Consider the following 17,500-nt stretch of genomic DNA (forward strand, 5'->3'; position numbering starts at 1 on the left):
CATCATACAGCATTCTCACCACGCAGGCCCTTGCGATGCGGGTGTAGACAGCCTTGGTAGCCCCCTCTGCGTCCACCCCTCGCTCCGTAAAGAAGTGATAAACCTTATCATCATCTCTGTCATCGTTATCGGGAATAACCGCAGACCCAATAAACTTTGGCTCTGGAGTAAAAAGGAAAACACAACAGAGAGAGAGAGAGAGAGAGAGAGAGAGAGAGAGAGAGAGAGAGAGAGAGAGAGAGAGAGAGAGAGAGAGAGAGAGAGAGAGAGAGAGAGAGAGAGAGAGAGAGAGAGAGAGAGAGAGAGAGAGAGAGAGAGAGAGAGAGAGAGAGAGAGAGAGAGAGAGAGAGAGAGAGAGAGAGAGAGAGAGAGAGAGAGAGAGAGAGAGAGTGAGAGAGAGAGAGAGAAACCTATTAATCTTTATCAACAGTGCTTGTGAAATGTCTGCAATGATTATTATAGTGTGTTGAAAGTAATATAGATTGTTGCTTCTTATTTTCAGTTTATTAAACAAATCATTGAAAATGTAATGATGAGATGGCGGTACAACTGTCCACTGTGCAACAGTTTTTCTTTTATTTACCAGTCTTAATATACTGTACTGTATACTGTTCTGAATGCAGGTGAGCTGGTTAAAGCAGTGTTAATTGTTACTGACTTTATTTTCACACGTGTGAACTCTGACACCCACCGTTGAGTTGTTGTCTGTCGTTTCTCTCTGTGCGTGTGTAGCTCTGGTTGTTCAGGCGACACAGAGCTCGTTCTCCCAGTAGTCTGTGTACAGGCCAACATACAGCTCTCCCCCTGGCACAGTAAGATAACATGTTAACTATTCACTTTTAATCTATAAAGGATCTAAGAAATGGTTTATACTTTCTTTTTAAACTGTAGTTTATTTGTTCATTGGTCATTTACAAATCATTATTAAACAGTTATACCTAACTTAATTTACATTCTCAATAGCCACTTGGTACTAGTGATCTTAGTTGCTATCGAACTATTTCAATTAATGAGTTATTACGTGTTTGTTTTTATTGTTTTTAAAATAATGCTGAAACAAGTAAACTGCAATTTAAAGTGGTTATTAACTATTTATAAATTATAAATGTATAACAATATCAATAACTGAATGTGTGTGTAAGTGTATGATCTCTATCTTTTTTATATTACCAATGTTACACATACATTACAAACAACTAGCTTCCACAGGATGGCAGTATTGTCTTAGGATTAAACCATTGAACCGTGTTTCTTAAGGTGGAACTGAAGAAAATGAGCAATAGACTTGAGAGGCTAATGCAGAAGGAGCATCTCTAATGAAAGACATATTCCCATATTCCCATATTCCCATATTTCCACAGTGATAATATTGTTTCTTACTGGAAAGGATGGAGGTACAGGGGCTTTTGTGGTCATACGGACATCTTCCTCTCCCGCTCTCAACACTCTCCTCCTCCAGGCTAAACAGCCTGTCCTGAGGACCAACAGAAGTAGTGAGCAATGAAAACACACCACACACACACACACACACACACACACACACACACAAAACTTCCTGCACAACCATAGAGACGATGATCTGACCCAACCACAATGTGAATGACTTTCACTATCAGAAAGCATGTCTAATATGACTCATAAGCCCTTACTGTGCCAAACCTTTACCTGCTGTGTGTGTGTGTGTGTGTGTGTGTGTGTGTGTGTGTGTGTGTGTGTGTGTGTGTGTGTGTGTGTGTCTGTGTGTGTGTGTCTGTGTGTGACTGTGTGGCCAGACCCTCTATGCTGTTCTGTAACTGAAGCCAGCTGTAACAGAAGCCATCGCTTGTATCACTATTCAATCAAAACCACAATCCAACTGTACTGGATTGGTCAACATCAAAGTTTTCCCGCAGAGCGAGATCGTTTATTTGAATTGGAACTCCAATAAAGAGGGATAGCAAACAATTCCAGTCGCCCTGAAGTCATTTTCCATCTGTTTTCATAACAAATGTGTTTTATTATCAGCATTTATTGTGATCATAATTGTTCCTTTGATATTTCTCTCGTTTAACCCATATGGGAGACATGTCTGTTATGACAACTCATACCCTAAACAGTTTTGAACAAGATCCAACCAGATATCACTGTGGTTTTCTTGAATCCAACCCATAAACATGTGCTAATCAAATGTTTCGAGTTTGGACCTTGACTCATGCTATGACCATAAGGAAACCAACTGCAGTATAACTCTGTGGCTCCCAACCGACGAAGCTGTGTATAATTTCCTGTTTACATGAATTCTTCTAGAAAACTATACTTTTAAGAACATTCCAGTGAACTGACCATAACCCTCCGGAGAGAGAGAGAGAGAGAGAGAGAGAGAGAGAGAGAGAGAGAGAGAGAGAGAGAGAGAGAGAGAGAGAGAGAGTGAGATGGGTCCATTATGCATGGCAAACCCCTGGTTGACTCCAACATTGACCACATTCAATGAATCTAGTAATTTTTCGGGAATGTTCTTCAATGTTCACCTTCTCCCCAGTCTCTCTGTCTCTCAGTCTCTCTGTCTGCTCTCCTTCGTGAGAGCGTGACTGTACACACCAGATACACACAGAAAGCGGAACTCAACACAGACCCTGAGTGTGACCTCACCCATAGTACCATTCCTCTCATTCCTCTAGTCTCTCCCTCACTCTTGTTCTGTTCCTTATTCAAACCAAGGCCTTTAATGGGACCGGGTGGTGGTGTTTGTTTTTCCTGCCGGGCCTGCAGTCAGAGATCATATCAACTAACTCAGAGTCAAACAAACATACACTCCTACTCCTTACAGAGGATACACAAATAACAGTAACTCTCTGTCTTTCTCTCTCTCTCTCCCCTCCCCATCTCCCAGCACCCCCCCGCCACACACACACCTGTCCCTCCTAACAGGTACAACCTCCCCACCCTAGCTTCCCCCGTCTCACCTGTCCTGTGTGTCCCACCCTGACCAGGCCACAGACAGGGCTGAAGGCTCCGGTTCCACACGCCAACAGATGGGTGAGGTTATACTGATGCAGCACCTTTATGTAGTTGGCACATTCTGACTGTAGAGGGGGAGGGAGGGAAGGAGGGAGGGAGGGAGGGAGGGAGGGAGGGAAGGAGGGAGGGAGGGAAGGAGGGAGGGAGGGAGGGAGGGAGGGAAGGAGGGAGGGAGGGAGGGAGGGAGGGAGGGAAGGAGGGAGGGAGGGAGGGAGGGAGGGAAGGAGGGAGGGAGGGAGGGAGGGAGGGAGGGAGGGAGGGAGGGAGGGAGGGAGGGAGGGAGGGAGGGAGGGAGGGAGGGAGGGAGGGAAGGAGGGAGGGAGGGAGGGATGGATAGATGGATAGTATAATGACATAGTTATTCACTGTTCCAAATACAGACCATTTAAAATAGAGCGTTATTTGCAGGATAGTCAGTGACTAGTTACCTTCTCTCTGCCCTTCATCATACAGTCTTCTACCTGAGACTCAGAGCTGGCCCACTGGATCTGAGGAGAAGACACAGGTAAGGCACCTTAACACCACTGGCACTCTGTTTCCATCACCTACTGACCTACACACACACACACACACACACACGCAAATACACACGCACATGCAGCTGCACAAACATGCATGCGCACGCGCATATACACACACACACTACAGATGCACACACACACACACACACACACATACACACACAAACATGCACGCGCAAGCACACACACACACACACACACTACACATACACACACAAACACACACACACACACACACACACACACCACACACACACACACACACACGCACACACACACACACACACACACACGCGCACACACACACACACACACACACACACACACACACACACCTCTCTGTAGTGTGTGTTAAACCTCTCCAGGCTGAGGGAGTAGAGGGTGTTTTTGGCCCCTACGTACATCCTCTCATGGCCCTCGTCCAGCAGCAGGGTCTGGGGCTGCAGGGACTCCCCGGAACCATGGAACACCTTTGTCCTGTTCAGCTCCCATAGCTCTGCAGAGACAGAGAGAGAGAGAGAGTGAGAGAGAGAGAGAGAGAGAGAGAGAGAGAGAGAGAGAGAGAGAGAGAGAGAGAGAGAGAGAGGGAGTAATAATAATAATAATAATAATAAATAATAATATTGATCTTTAAAACAGACACAAACGCACACAAATACTATACATAAACAATACATCATAACAAGCACACACACATGTGGATACAGATAAAAAAAATAAAAAAATAAAATATAAATTAGATAAATCCCAGTTACAGAATGCTGAGTGAGACCTTCATTTACATACAGAGGAAGTAACCAGCGTATTCACAGCATATATTTGTGATTTAGAGATTCCACAAATATCTTATTCTAAAGCACTCTGATTGGCTGTTCAATACAGCCCTCTGATTGGCTGTAATATCAAGACATCTAATTGGCTATGAAACACAACCCTCTGATTGGCTGTAATATCTAGTCCTCTGATTGGGTGTAATATCGAGCACTCTGATTGTCTGTTAAATATAGCCCTCTGATTGTCTGTTAAATACAGCCCTCTGATTGGCTGTTAAATAATGCATAGAACAGAATAAGGAATGGTGTCAAACACATGTTCCATTCCATTCCATACATTACAATGAGCCTCTGATTTCTATATACAGTTCATTTTATCTTTTCTATGTTGATGTTACTTTATGTTATGCAGAGATGAAGGGTAAGATGGAACTCGTGGTAACCAGAGTTGACATAATTGAAACAGAAAACAGAAAGTTGAAAGAATCTCTTCTTGATGTACAGTGTCGCTCTATGAGAGACAACATTGTGTTTACTGGGTTACCAGAGAAGGAGGACAAGGACTGTGAAGCAGTCATCAGGGAGTTTATGTCAGACCAGCTTAACTGTTCGGGGTATCACATTCTCTCGGGTGCATAGAATGGGAAGACCCTCAAAGGACAGACCCCGTGCAATTGTGGCTCGTTTCGAGCATTATAAGCATAAGGAGCTTGTCAAGGGGAGGGGCAGAGAGCTGAAAAACACCACCTTTGGCATGAACGATCAATTCCCTCCCGAGATAAATGACAGGCGTAAAGTACTTATCCCTATCATGAAACATCATCGAAGCCAAGGCAGGCGCGTCACCCTGGCAGTTGACAGACTGTACATCGACCACCAACTTTACAGAGACTCCAGCATTACACCCTGGTTATTTTAATGTTAAGGTACATGAACTTATCTCATGATTAGTCATTTTATTTTATGACTGGTAGGCCTACCGATGCTTCCAATGTTGAGTTAGGCCTGCATAAGGGATTGGTGGTAGCCCATATCAATATATGCAGTCTGCGAAATAAGTGTTATGAACTAGAATGTACAGCCAAAGCTAATAAGATCAACATCCTTGCTGTATCTGAAACTCACCTTGATGACTCCTTCTCTGATTCCGCTGTAACTATTGAAGGGCTTTCCATTTTCAGAAAAGACAGAATGTGTTTGGAGGGGGCGTGGCGTTATACGTTCAGAATCAATTACCTGTCAAAATTAGAAATGATCTGATGAAGGATAACATGGAAGCTATATGTGTGCAGGTCCACCTGCCCCATCTGAAGCCAATCCTAGTATGCTGTTTCTACAGACCTCCCAGTGCAGATGCTGCATATGTAAATTATCTATGTGATATGTTCGACAGGATATCAGATGAAAATCGAGAAATCTTCTTACTTGGAGATATGAATGTTGATTGGTTGGGACAGTCAAGTCCAAATAAGAATAGGGTTCTATCTATACTGAATGCATGTAATCTATCCCAAATTGTCAATCTTCCCACTAGGATATGTATAGGCAAGGATGGCAGAATCGCATCTACATGCATTGATCATATTTACACGAATGTGCCAGGCAAATGTTCAAAGGCAGTTTCGGTCCCTGTAGGTTTCAGTGACCACAACATCATAGCGGTCGCGAGGACAACAAAGGTTCCCAAACCTAAAGCTACAATTATTGTTTCACGCTCATATAAGAATTTTAGTTTAGAAGGTTTTATGAATGAAATGTCAGGTATAAACTGGAACGAGGTTTGTAGTGAAGATGACCCTGAGGCCGCACTCAATTTATTTATGCTGAGATACATGTGTGTAGCAGATAAACATGCACCTTTAAAAAAGTTCACAGTAAAAAACAAGTCTGCCCCATGGATAGATAGTAGCCTAAGAAGGATGATGAAGGAGAGAGACTTGGCTAAAAAAACTTTTAGTGAGTTCCAGTTCTATGGACAATAGGAAAAAGTACTGCGCTTTACGAAATAATGTTACAAAGTTGAACAAGGTGAAAAAGAGGGAGTACTTCAAACAAAAGTAATATGATGCAAGACATGAAGGTAAATACCTATGGAATGTTTTAAATGAAATCATGGGTAGGAAAAAGTCCAATGTCCTTACATTGAAGTACAGTTACCTGTAGTTGAATCAAATGATATTGTACTAACCAAACCATGTGATATTGCTAACCATTTTAATGACGTTTATGTGGATAAGATAACCAAGCTCAGGGAGAGTACGCAAGTCTCAAAGAACACAATATCTACGGACATCATTAAGAGCATCATTATGAAAGACAAATGCTGTAAATTTGAATTTGAACAGGTTGAAGTTGGTAAGATTGAAAGTCTCCTCCATGCTCTTCCTGGAAGTAAGTTAGCTGGCACTGACAACATGGATAGCAAATTGTTTCAGATGACGGCTAGCATTATAGCTATTCCTTTCTGTCATATCATAAATAGATGTTTACATGAGGGACGATGTCCAAAGATATGGAAAGAGGCCAAGGTTACACCCATACCAAAAGATACCAAATCAGTCTTCAATGAAGGAAACTCCAGACCTATAAGCATCTTGCCTGTATTATGCAAAATCATGGAGAGGTGTGTTTTTGTGCAGATTAAGGATTATTTTCAGGTCAACGGACTGGCAACTGAGTCACAACATGCATATAGAGATGGCTATTCTACGTCCACTGCTCTGATACAGATGACGGATGCCTGGCTCGGAGCCATTGATAACACCATGTTGGTTGGAGCTGTATTTTTGGACTTCAGTGCTGCATTCGATGTGTTAGACCATTCTCTTCTGCTTGAGAAACTTGAATGTTATGGTTTCAACCCTCTGGCTCTGATGTGGATGCGGAGCTATCTGTCCTCCAGGTCACAGCAGGTGTATTGGAATGGCAGTCTGTCCAAGAGCAGGAGTCTGGAGTGTGGGGTTCCACAGGGAAGTTCCCTGGGGCCTCTGCTCTACTCTGTCTTCACCAATGACCTGCCATGGGCCACTCAGCAGGCCAAATTGGTTCAATACGCAGACGATTCCACCTTACATTATGCTGCACAGTCATGCAAGCAGCTAAATGCAAGCAGTTATGGGCTCCAGGTGGCCCATAATAGGGCGGCGCGGTTGGTTCTGGGTTGCTCAGTCCGAACTAATGTGTACAGCATGCATGTTGATCTCTCCTGGCTTACAGTGGAGAACAGGCTATCTTTGAACTCACTCGTGCTGTTGAAGACTGTTGAGTTGAGTAAAAATCCATCTTTTTTGTGTAAACAGCTAGTCCACAGAAAAAGTATACAGGACCACAACACAAGAGGTGCCAGAAATGGTCAGCTGGTACTTCCTCGGCCTAGAACAAATGCATTAAAACGGTCATTTATTTATAGGTCAATAGCTTTCTGGAACAACCTGCCTAGGAACCTTCGCACCACCCACAGTAAATTGTGTTTTAAAACCAAACTTAAATCTTATTTTCTAAAAGGAGGTTAGATGTATTTGTATATTTATGTATTTTGTTTTGATCATGTTTTTGTTGGCCCTGTTATGTCGGTTCTTTTTATACCTTACACTTTTGTATTTTCTTTTTCATCTATCACTTAGTTTGGTAGTTATATTCATTGCACAAAGCTGAATTATGTATAATTTTTGTAGTACAGACTGATTGTTGTTGATGATTGTTACTTATGTGTTTTATGTGTGGACCCCAGGAAGACTAGCTAGTTGCTACCCTACGGGATCCTTAATAAAATATCAAAAATATCAAATATCACACTTGAACATTGTATTGATGCCAATCCACTGATTAAAGTCAATGCCTGTCTGTTCATTTGGTTGGAACTCACTGATTGAAATTGAATAAATGTGATTGAAAAAAGTTATTGATGCATATTACAATTAGAGATGGGAATCGAGAAGGGGTTCCGGTTGAGAACCGGTAACAAATGCCTCAGAATTGTATGCCTCCGAGATGATCGATTCCTCTTATCAATGCTGGCATGTTTTGAGCATCCGCTGACAGTTGTCCGAGTGTCTGAACATTCCAATCTAAAAATGTCGGAGCAAGTTGTTGCAAAATGTTATGGTTGCAGCTTGATTGGTACTCTAGAGAGTATCATTATTAGTATGCATCTACATGTTACAAAACAGATAATAATCATGTTTATACAAAGATGAATTAACGTTTAGTTAGCTAGCTAACACAATAACGTAAAATTGGTGTCTGCCAGGTAAATGATGGTAATGTTATCGTTGGTGTCTGCCATGTTTACAGTTAGTTTGTAAAGACTTTCATAAATGAACTGATTTCAACTCTATGACGTTGAAACCGGAACCGGAACACTCTGAAACCAGAGCAGATTTCCAGAGTGTATTAACGAAAGTGTTTATTATTAGGCTTCGTCTTTTGATGTGCTTGCTGCATAAAGCAGAATCATTTATGCTTGTCAACAGATGCCAACTGCACATAAGCTATTTTTCGAAATAGAAAACACTGACCGTTTTCTGTAGTAAGTGTAATGATAACATGAATTAACAGGTAAATGTACACTATCTTGCATTATTTGGGATATTTTGAACAGTTTAAAAAGCCCAGATACAGCTATTTTACCAGACTTTGAACTTGTTCCCATAGGGATAGTAGTGCAGCCAGAACGTTTGACTACGCTACGTTACTGAGGGTAAATATCCTATGGTAATAATATTAGCGACACGCAGACAGGCTTAGAAGATTTTTTCTTTGACTAAGAAACCCTAAATGAAAATGAATGCTGTACAAATATCCTCCCATTTAATCCATTTTAGATGATGACAGACAGATTGCTGCTGCAGAGCTCTGAAGCTACAGCCAGCTGCTCAAGCTCATATTATTTATGTTAAAATGTTGTTCAGATTGTGTTCAGAGACTTCAGTTAATAAAACAGCTGCGTTGACGCTGAAAAACAACTGCACATAAGCTATTTTTCGAAATAGAAAACACTGACCGTTTTCTGTAGTAAGTGTAATGATAACATGAATTAACAGGTAAATGTACACTATCTTGCATTATTTGGGATATTTTGAACAGTTTAAAAAGCCCAGATACAGCTATTTTACCAGACTTTGAACTTGTTCCCATAGGGATAGTAGTGCAGCCAGAACGTTTGACTACGCTACGTTACTGAGGGTAAATATCCTATGGTAATAATATTAGCGACACGCAGACAGGCTTAGAAGATTTTTTCTTTGACTAAGAAACCCTAAATGAAAATGAATGCTGTACAAATATCCTCCCATTTAATCCATTTTAGATGATGACAGACAGATTGCTGCTGCAGAGCTCTGAAGCTACAGCCAGCTGCTCAAGCTCATATTATTTATGTTAAAATGTTGTTCAGATTGTGTTCAGAGACTTCAGTTAATAAAACAGCTGCGTTGACGCTGAAAACCTGTGTAGGCCTACTTTTCTTCCACACAGAAAATTAATCAGAAATCGATAAAGAATCGAACCGACAAGCAGAATTGATAATGGAATCAGTATCAATAACATCTTATCAATTCCCTCCCCTAGTTACAATGCAAGCTTACAGTATATGGGATTGAAGGTCATTGCACATCTGTGAATGACCTGTGTGTGTGCGTGTGGATTTGTATGTGTGTATGTGTTTGCATGTTTGTGTGCGTGCATGCATGTGTGTGTATGTGTGTGTGTGTGTACTATATGTATGTCTGAAATGTCCCTCCTATTTATGTTACAAGATTCTAATTGCAAGGGTTAGATATTGCAAGTATTCAAATGCCAACCGGTGATCCAAACCATATTGTGCACTAAATATTGTGTATGCAACCCATCTTATAACGATGCAAAACGTCATTTCTAGGCTTAACCTGGTCAATTATAATTGCAAGCATAGATTCTAGCAGATTATCCTACCACACAGATTCATCTGAGGCAATTTGGAGCGCTGTATCAAATTCGAGATGGAGATTTATTTAGACAAGCAATAATGTAAGCAATTCAGCTTACTTCAAGTCATGCAATCAAAAGTATAAATACTGCGAAATACAAAAAACATACAGCTGTCGGCGTTTGTTCCAAGAAACAAATCTACAGTATGAAACATTCAAATGTCATAATAGAAACACCTATGACAAAGAGGGTGTGGAGAGGTCACGTTGATTTAATTGCCAACAGGACGCTGGCCGGGCGTAACCACTACTCTGTAACACAATGAACCAGGGGGGTATTCCATCAACGTCGCTAAAGGAAAATCCAGGCTTATTTTTGATAGATCTTGGGAAATGTATCAAAATAAGCCTGGATTTTCCTTTAGCGACATTGATGGAATACCCCCCAGAACAGAACAGAACAGTTGTAGCCGTAATGACAGCACTTGATCAAAGCAATCCATTTGACTCACAAACACAGATAGTGATGAACACAGCTGTATTTCCCACACTAATCATACTTTCAGAACAGTTGAATAATTCAGTCTTCGAATCCATCTATACTAAGACATTCACAGATAGCAAAAGCAAAACAAAGTCGACAAAAGAGGCGGAAAAGAAACAGCGGATGGAGGTGGAGACGCACGAAAGATCGTTCATCCGAAAGCTGTTTCCTCCAAGCAAAACTCAAAAGAATGGTAATGGAAGCTAAACAGCTCCGAAGCTAAACAGCAGATCCCTGTAGTGTTGATCAGGTTTCTCTCAGATCTACAGATGTCGTGATCTGGAGGCAGCAGCGGTGGCAGGAAGACTCGCTTTCTTCCCAGAAGCCTCTACCATAAGTGGTATCGGAAGAACCCGGATATTATGGCTCTGGGAAAGATGGTCTGATTGCTGGAAGGAATATTTGATCTTCACAGAACCGGCCTATATCGGATCTTTGTTCGAGAGGAAGCGCTTTCTTCAGACAGGAAACTGAACCGTTCTCTTTATCTGATTATGGATGCTGGAGCTGTTGCCCTCAAGCGCAGGTTAAAGATCAGCTCACCCCCAGACCTGCTTAACTCCTTTGGGTGGACGCAACAAAAGCTGAGCTCAGATCAGCTTCTTAAAGCAACTTACACCCTTTATCTGCACACACACACACACACACACACACACACACACACACACACACACACACACACACACACACACACACACACACACACACACACACACACACACACACATGCACCGCACACACAGAAACACACACAGAGATGCAAACACACACACACACCTTTTTTTGTTCTCTCTCTCTGATTAAACCTGACAGGACAGCTCTCTGCCTGCCTCTCATGTGCAGCTCCGGTGCCAAGGGCTGAGGGGGTGAAGGACCCTGAAGTCAGGAGCTGAAGCCCCAAAGGAGAGCCCTTCCTGGGGGGATGGCCTGCATTAGGAGCCCCTGGACCCCGGAGCACATGGCTGGGTGTCCTTGCGGAGGTTGACAGCTGGTCTGGTGTGTGTAAGGAGACCCCCCAACGCCTCACACCATGTCAGCCAGAGCAGCTCAGCTGTAGGGCACACAGGTACGATCCAACGAAATTCTCTATTTTCACGCTGCAGGCGGCAAGTAAGGTAATCCCCGGCTAAGCACTGGCTTTCACTCACAATATAACTGTCTCCTTAGGCTAGACAAAATGTCAAGTGTATTAGCCACGGCCCACGAGAAACGACTAGGTTTTTGAAATGCCAGTGTTTTTTAGGGGGAGATTCTGTTATTTGTTATTGCAACGTCTGCCTGGTGGTATTAAATCTCGATGGCTAGAGACAGAGAGTGAGTTTGTTTTTGATGTTGTTATTGATCTTTCGTAGCAACATCGTGGATGTTCTAGCAGGTTCTGTTTGTTTTTCCAGGTATTAGATCTCAATGGTAGAGACAGGCAGGAACTGTTTCTCAAGCTGCTATTAAATCTCCATGGTAATAAGGACAGATAAAGAGTGTTTATTTTGCTGGTATCAGATCTCTGTGGTAGTTTTCTGGTAGACACAGAGGAGATGTGGCAGTGGTGTTATGCCAGGACCCAGACACACTTCCTGTAATTATCTAATCCAGGGAGTTACTGCTCACACGCACGCACGCACGCACGCACGCACGCACGCACACACACACACACACACACACACACACACACACACACACGCTCTCTCTCTCAGATACCTAATGCTGGGTGACACACCATCTATGTAACAAGTGTGTGTGTGTGTGTGTGTGTGTGTGTGTGTGTGTGTGTGTGTGCCTGTGTGTGCATGCGTGTGTCCACATGTGGAAAACCTCACTGACGTGGTATGAAGTGAATAATTGATTTTAGATAATTGCATTTGGGAAATGTGAAGGACTCTTTGAAGGGAGTTGAAAAAGACAAGAAACACTGAGGTAATAGATGTCTGTACTGCTGCTGCTTTATAAACACACTGGGGACTGTTGACAATATCTGTCAGAAGCTCCAGGTAAACACAACTCACGCACACACACACACACACACACACACACACACACACACACACACACACACATACACACTCAGAGACCTAACACTGGGTGAAGACACAACTATCTCCTGAACAGGGTCTTTCTATCTCTTCATTTGATCGTTTCTCACAGTTTTAACAGAGGGACCGCCGGGACAAAGACCAAACAGTAACACATTCATGTCGGTTACACCTAAACACATGTCCAGTCCTACTACAGTAGGCCTATCTACTGTACACATCCCAATGAAACACACTGACCATGAACACCAGCTTGTGTCTTTGAAATATACTGTATTTGCAATGGACTGGAACAGGCTCTTTTCCTGCGGGACCCAACTGATACCTTGTTGAGTCAACACATGCAGCCTACAGAGCTCTCTGTATAGAGGCAGCGTGGTCTGGACTCTTGACGATATTCCAACATTCCATTCTGCCTTTCTAAAGGTGTTAGCTGGCTGATGAACACTCTGTTCTAAAGGTGCCAGCTCTGCTCCTTCTGATTGGGATGACAGACAGAGATGACAGGTATTGAGAGTGATGAAGTGAACAACTGCTCGTCAGCCTAACCGTTTTTCCATCCACGCTTATTCCCCACCAAGTGCTGTCTCCATCAGCCCTGTCTCCTCTGAACTAATAGGGAATGACAGCTGAGATAGGATGCCCCTCTCACAAACACACACACACACACACACACACACACACACACACACGCACACACATCAGGGACATGCAATCAGGGGAGGCAGAACCTCACCTGTCATACTCCAATGAAAATAGCTGTAATGAAAAGTAAAATGGGTGGGGTCTTTTGACCCTGTGAGTAAAAAAAGTGTTATGTCTTTACATTCGATCAAATTTTCTTTCATGACTTTTCCTAGATATGTGCTTTCTACCACCCAGTATCCTTACATTTTCAAAATCACATCAGGATAAGCAAGTATAAAGCTATTTTGCAGTTTTTCTGTGTAGGAGGCAGGCTAATTTACAAGCCGGTAAAGTTGTCGTTGTGTGTAAACAGCAGCTTTCCATTGTAAAGACTACCCTGAGGCTGCTCTTTTAGTAGGTAAAAAAGGCATGGCTGTTCTAGTGTTAAGGACCTACTTCAAACGAAGGGACAGAAAATAACACTTTCAAATGGAGTGGTACTGCAACTCGTCCTGGCTGTCAATGACACATGTGGGAAAACTACAGTAGGGTTAGGCTTAGGTGCTAGGGTGCTAGGGTTAGGGTTAGGGTTAGAGTTAGGATTAGGGTTAGGGTTAGACATGCCAGCATGTACCAAGTCGACGTAGCACCTAACCCTAACCCTAGTTTTCCCACATGTACCGTATTCCCACATGTACCGTAACATATACATATATTTTAAGATATTTACTTCATTTACAAGTAAAGGTAAGACCATGCAATATATATTTTCATTTGTGTTGAATGAGTATGAATAGTGGAACTGCATGAAATGTGAGTTACCTGTATGTGTGTGTTACCTGTATGTGTGTTACCTGTATGAATGTGTTACCTGTATGAGTGAGCAAAGAATGCTGACATGAAACATGAATCATACGGTCGTCAATAGTGTTATGCCACCTGCCAATTGAACGGTGAATTTAAGCTACCTATCGGGTTCATATAGTTTGTGTGTAAATTTGGCTCTGACACTAGACACACACACACACACACACACACACACACACACACATGTTCACACACAAGGGTGGGGGGGTTCACTTAGCAGCAGTGGAATGTTTGATGCTTAGTCTGACGATCACAAGGTGAGACAGGTGGTGAGACAGAGCAGGAAGGAGCGTGCCCTGCAGTATGACTGTTGGTTGGGGTAGAACAGTCTGTACACTCCTATAAAGCTCCACATCTGTTGTCCATTCATGTGCATATCACTGGAACTGATTAAAGGTATAGTTCATAGTGACACAACCCTGAAATTAAGGAAAAACCTGAATACACACTTTGTTTTATCTATTTACTAGGCACTGTAGCTACAGTACTACTGTAATAATTAGTCACATTGTTAACCACAACCAAATGCAAGTTAAGTAAGCATGTTTGAAATGTCATGCTCAAATCATCTCAAATTCTCTGAAGAGCCGTGATTATTTGATTTAATTTACTTTGAGAATTGAACATGACATTTCAAACATGCTTTTGTAATTTAGGGCCATTGACTTGCATTTTGGTTAAAAATGCTAACAGTTAGCGGGTAGTGATGGTGCCCAGATAAACAGAGCCAAAGTATGGTTTGAAGTCTGTCCTTGTCCATAACCCTTTCAAGGTACTGAACCAAATATATGATTTTGGCACTTGGGGGAACTCTCGCTTTAACCCTTGTGTGGTGTTCGGGTCAAAATAACCCGTTTTGCATTTTTACAAAAAGAGAGAATATTTTTTTTCAATCTGAAACTCCATGACCTTGGCTTATTTTCTATGAAAAACATGTAAGAGGAAAAAAAAAATTTTGTACACATGCTACAATACCCCAACAAATGTATGTCCTTCATAAGATGTTCGGGTCGATTTGACCCGCATGCACAGAGACACACAGACACATGCACACACTCACACTGACACTCACTCACTCACTCGCACTTCGTCTGCTCTGGCTTTCCCGCACCGAGAAGCCATCTGCTCTCGCACTCTCACACCAGGGTTAAAACAACAGCCTATCATTATGATGATGATGATATTGTTGATAGTGATAATTATTCAGTCAAATTACAAGAATGTGAATCATTGTCATAATGAAATACAATGATCAAGCTGCAATGTGTTGCATGTGCCTCAGCGCCAGTAAAACGTTCGTACTCTATTATTATCTAAAACCGTTAAACGTGTTACGCCTCTAAAGACGATGTGAGGGGATTTCCAACACATCTCTTCGTCCCCTTCATCCTCTCCAGCTGCAGTCATCACTTGTGTTACTGTCGGTTAGGGAGCTGAGAGTGGAGGGGAGTGTGTTTCATTAGAACAAACGAATTTGCGAGACACACGACCCCAATGTGCCCCCCACTTCAAATGGGAAAAGAGAGAGTCAAGAGACGCCCTTCCACACAGACACTTTCATTGGCCTCTCTGAAGTGTTGAGAGATGCCTTGGGAGATTTAGAGCAATCAAATAAAAATAAACTCTCTAATCCACCGCTCTTAAACTCGCCATGGAAACGAGGGCCGGTGTTGTCCTACCCAGGGAGAGCTGAGAGTGTCTCACTGTGGGGAACTATTGAGGTTTCTTTTTGCTTCTCTGCTTCGAGGAGGGACATAGTTGCGTTGACTTACAGAAATCAAGATGAAAGCACAGTGGATCGTAAAATGTGATTGCAAGGCAAATGAATAGCAATAATTCAATTTGCTGCAATACGTGGTCACAGTGTTAATACTAAACGCACGTTTACAATGTTCGATTTGCTGTACTTGTGACAGCCAGTCCATTGAGTCCACAATCAAATTATTATTTATAGAGAGATGGGACTAATGTTGGATCACAAACAAGAAGTTTCTTCCCTCTCTGGGGGGGGGGTTGAATAGTCCCCAGTGGAAGGTCGGGAGGGGGGGGGTTGTGTCAGTAATACTGCATTGTGTTCCCGTACTTGTATGCCCTCACTAGGGGGGATGATGTCACAGAGCCAAATGAGAGACACATGGAGTGTCAGGGGGGGAGAGAGAGAGAGAGAGAAGTTACTGTTACTGTAATGAATTATGCATTGTTATTGCGGTAATATATCATTACAGTAAAAGACAATAGAGGAACAGTGGACCCAACTGGTGCTCCCTGGTCAGAGCAGACACACACGAAACATTGTGTCGCAGATCCACGCTCTCAGCTGCTACACACAGAGTCTATGTGGAGGCTGGTGGTGGAGGTAGAAATCAGAGGACGGTACCATTCCCCAATCCCGTTCTGTGCATTATAATGAACCTGCCCTCTGATTTCTGCCTCCACCAGCGTAATAGGCACAGTAATGGTCATCTATTAATAACTACTTATAATAATAACTGATTTGTATAGCACTTTTCCTGCGAACGTTGCAGCTCAAAGTGCTCCATTATTACCGTGGACCTCTCTGAATAGAGTTGTCGGTGGCGTGTGAGAGAGAAGGCACAGGGGATGTTTGTGTCTCTGAGCTGTGAAAAGATCAGGGTGGAAATCAGAGCCGGGGCCAGCTGTCTCCTCGCTAGACACTTCATTCATGAACCAGAAACGCGCACACGTTCTACAATAGGAGCGGAGAAGAGAAAGTCTGGATGGGTGGTGAGAGTGAGAGAGGAAGAGAGGGAGAATGATGTTAGAGTAAAAAAAATCCTTCGTTTACCCTCTACTGACCTGAGAAAGGTGATTTAGCTTGTCAAATTCGCCTTCCCAGGAGATTAACATCTATAAAAGCCTCTATACCCCTATAGCTGAATCTGTTAGTGGGGGGGATGGTAATTATAGCTTAGCCCACTCCTAGGAAGAACAGACTTAATCCAAATCCTCACTTCATACATTAGATTTAATAGGAAAAATCCCCATCACTTCAGAGAAGCAGATTCCATGCAAGGCTGGTATTCCCCACCTCGTTTCTTTTAGGAAATGCACCTTAAGCTATAAAAAAAGAGAAGCTCTTTTCATGTCTGCGAAAGGAAGGTTTTAAATTACTGCTCAGAGGGGGGGGGGGGGTTCCATACCAGTAATTACTACCTGAGCCAGCACACGGTAGGAACTGACACACAATAAAACACACACACACACACACAAACAC

General features: G+C 42.6%; 1 protein-coding gene across 1 annotated transcript in view; it reads right to left on the reverse strand.

Moving 5' to 3' along the window:
- sema3e (sema domain, immunoglobulin domain (Ig), short basic domain, secreted, (semaphorin) 3E) overlaps positions 1–17,500 on the reverse strand; it is a gene marked incomplete at both ends in the record, with an annotated part of 32,375 nt that overhangs the window by 9,118 nt on the left and 5,757 nt on the right. Inside the window, 7 exon segments of the mRNA XM_080539557.1 lie at positions 20–162; positions 692–760; positions 763–804; positions 1,381–1,474; positions 2,943–3,062; positions 3,426–3,485; positions 3,854–4,014. Of these exon segments, the coding sequence (XP_080395683.1) occupies positions 20–162; positions 692–760; positions 763–804; positions 1,381–1,474; positions 2,943–3,062; positions 3,426–3,485; positions 3,854–4,014 (689 nt within the window).

The sequence above is a fragment of the Nansenia antarctica genome (genome assembly GCF_963989245.1).
Source record: "Nansenia antarctica genome assembly, chromosome: 9".
Lineage (NCBI taxonomy): Eukaryota > Metazoa > Chordata > Actinopteri > Argentiniformes > Microstomatidae > Nansenia > Nansenia antarctica.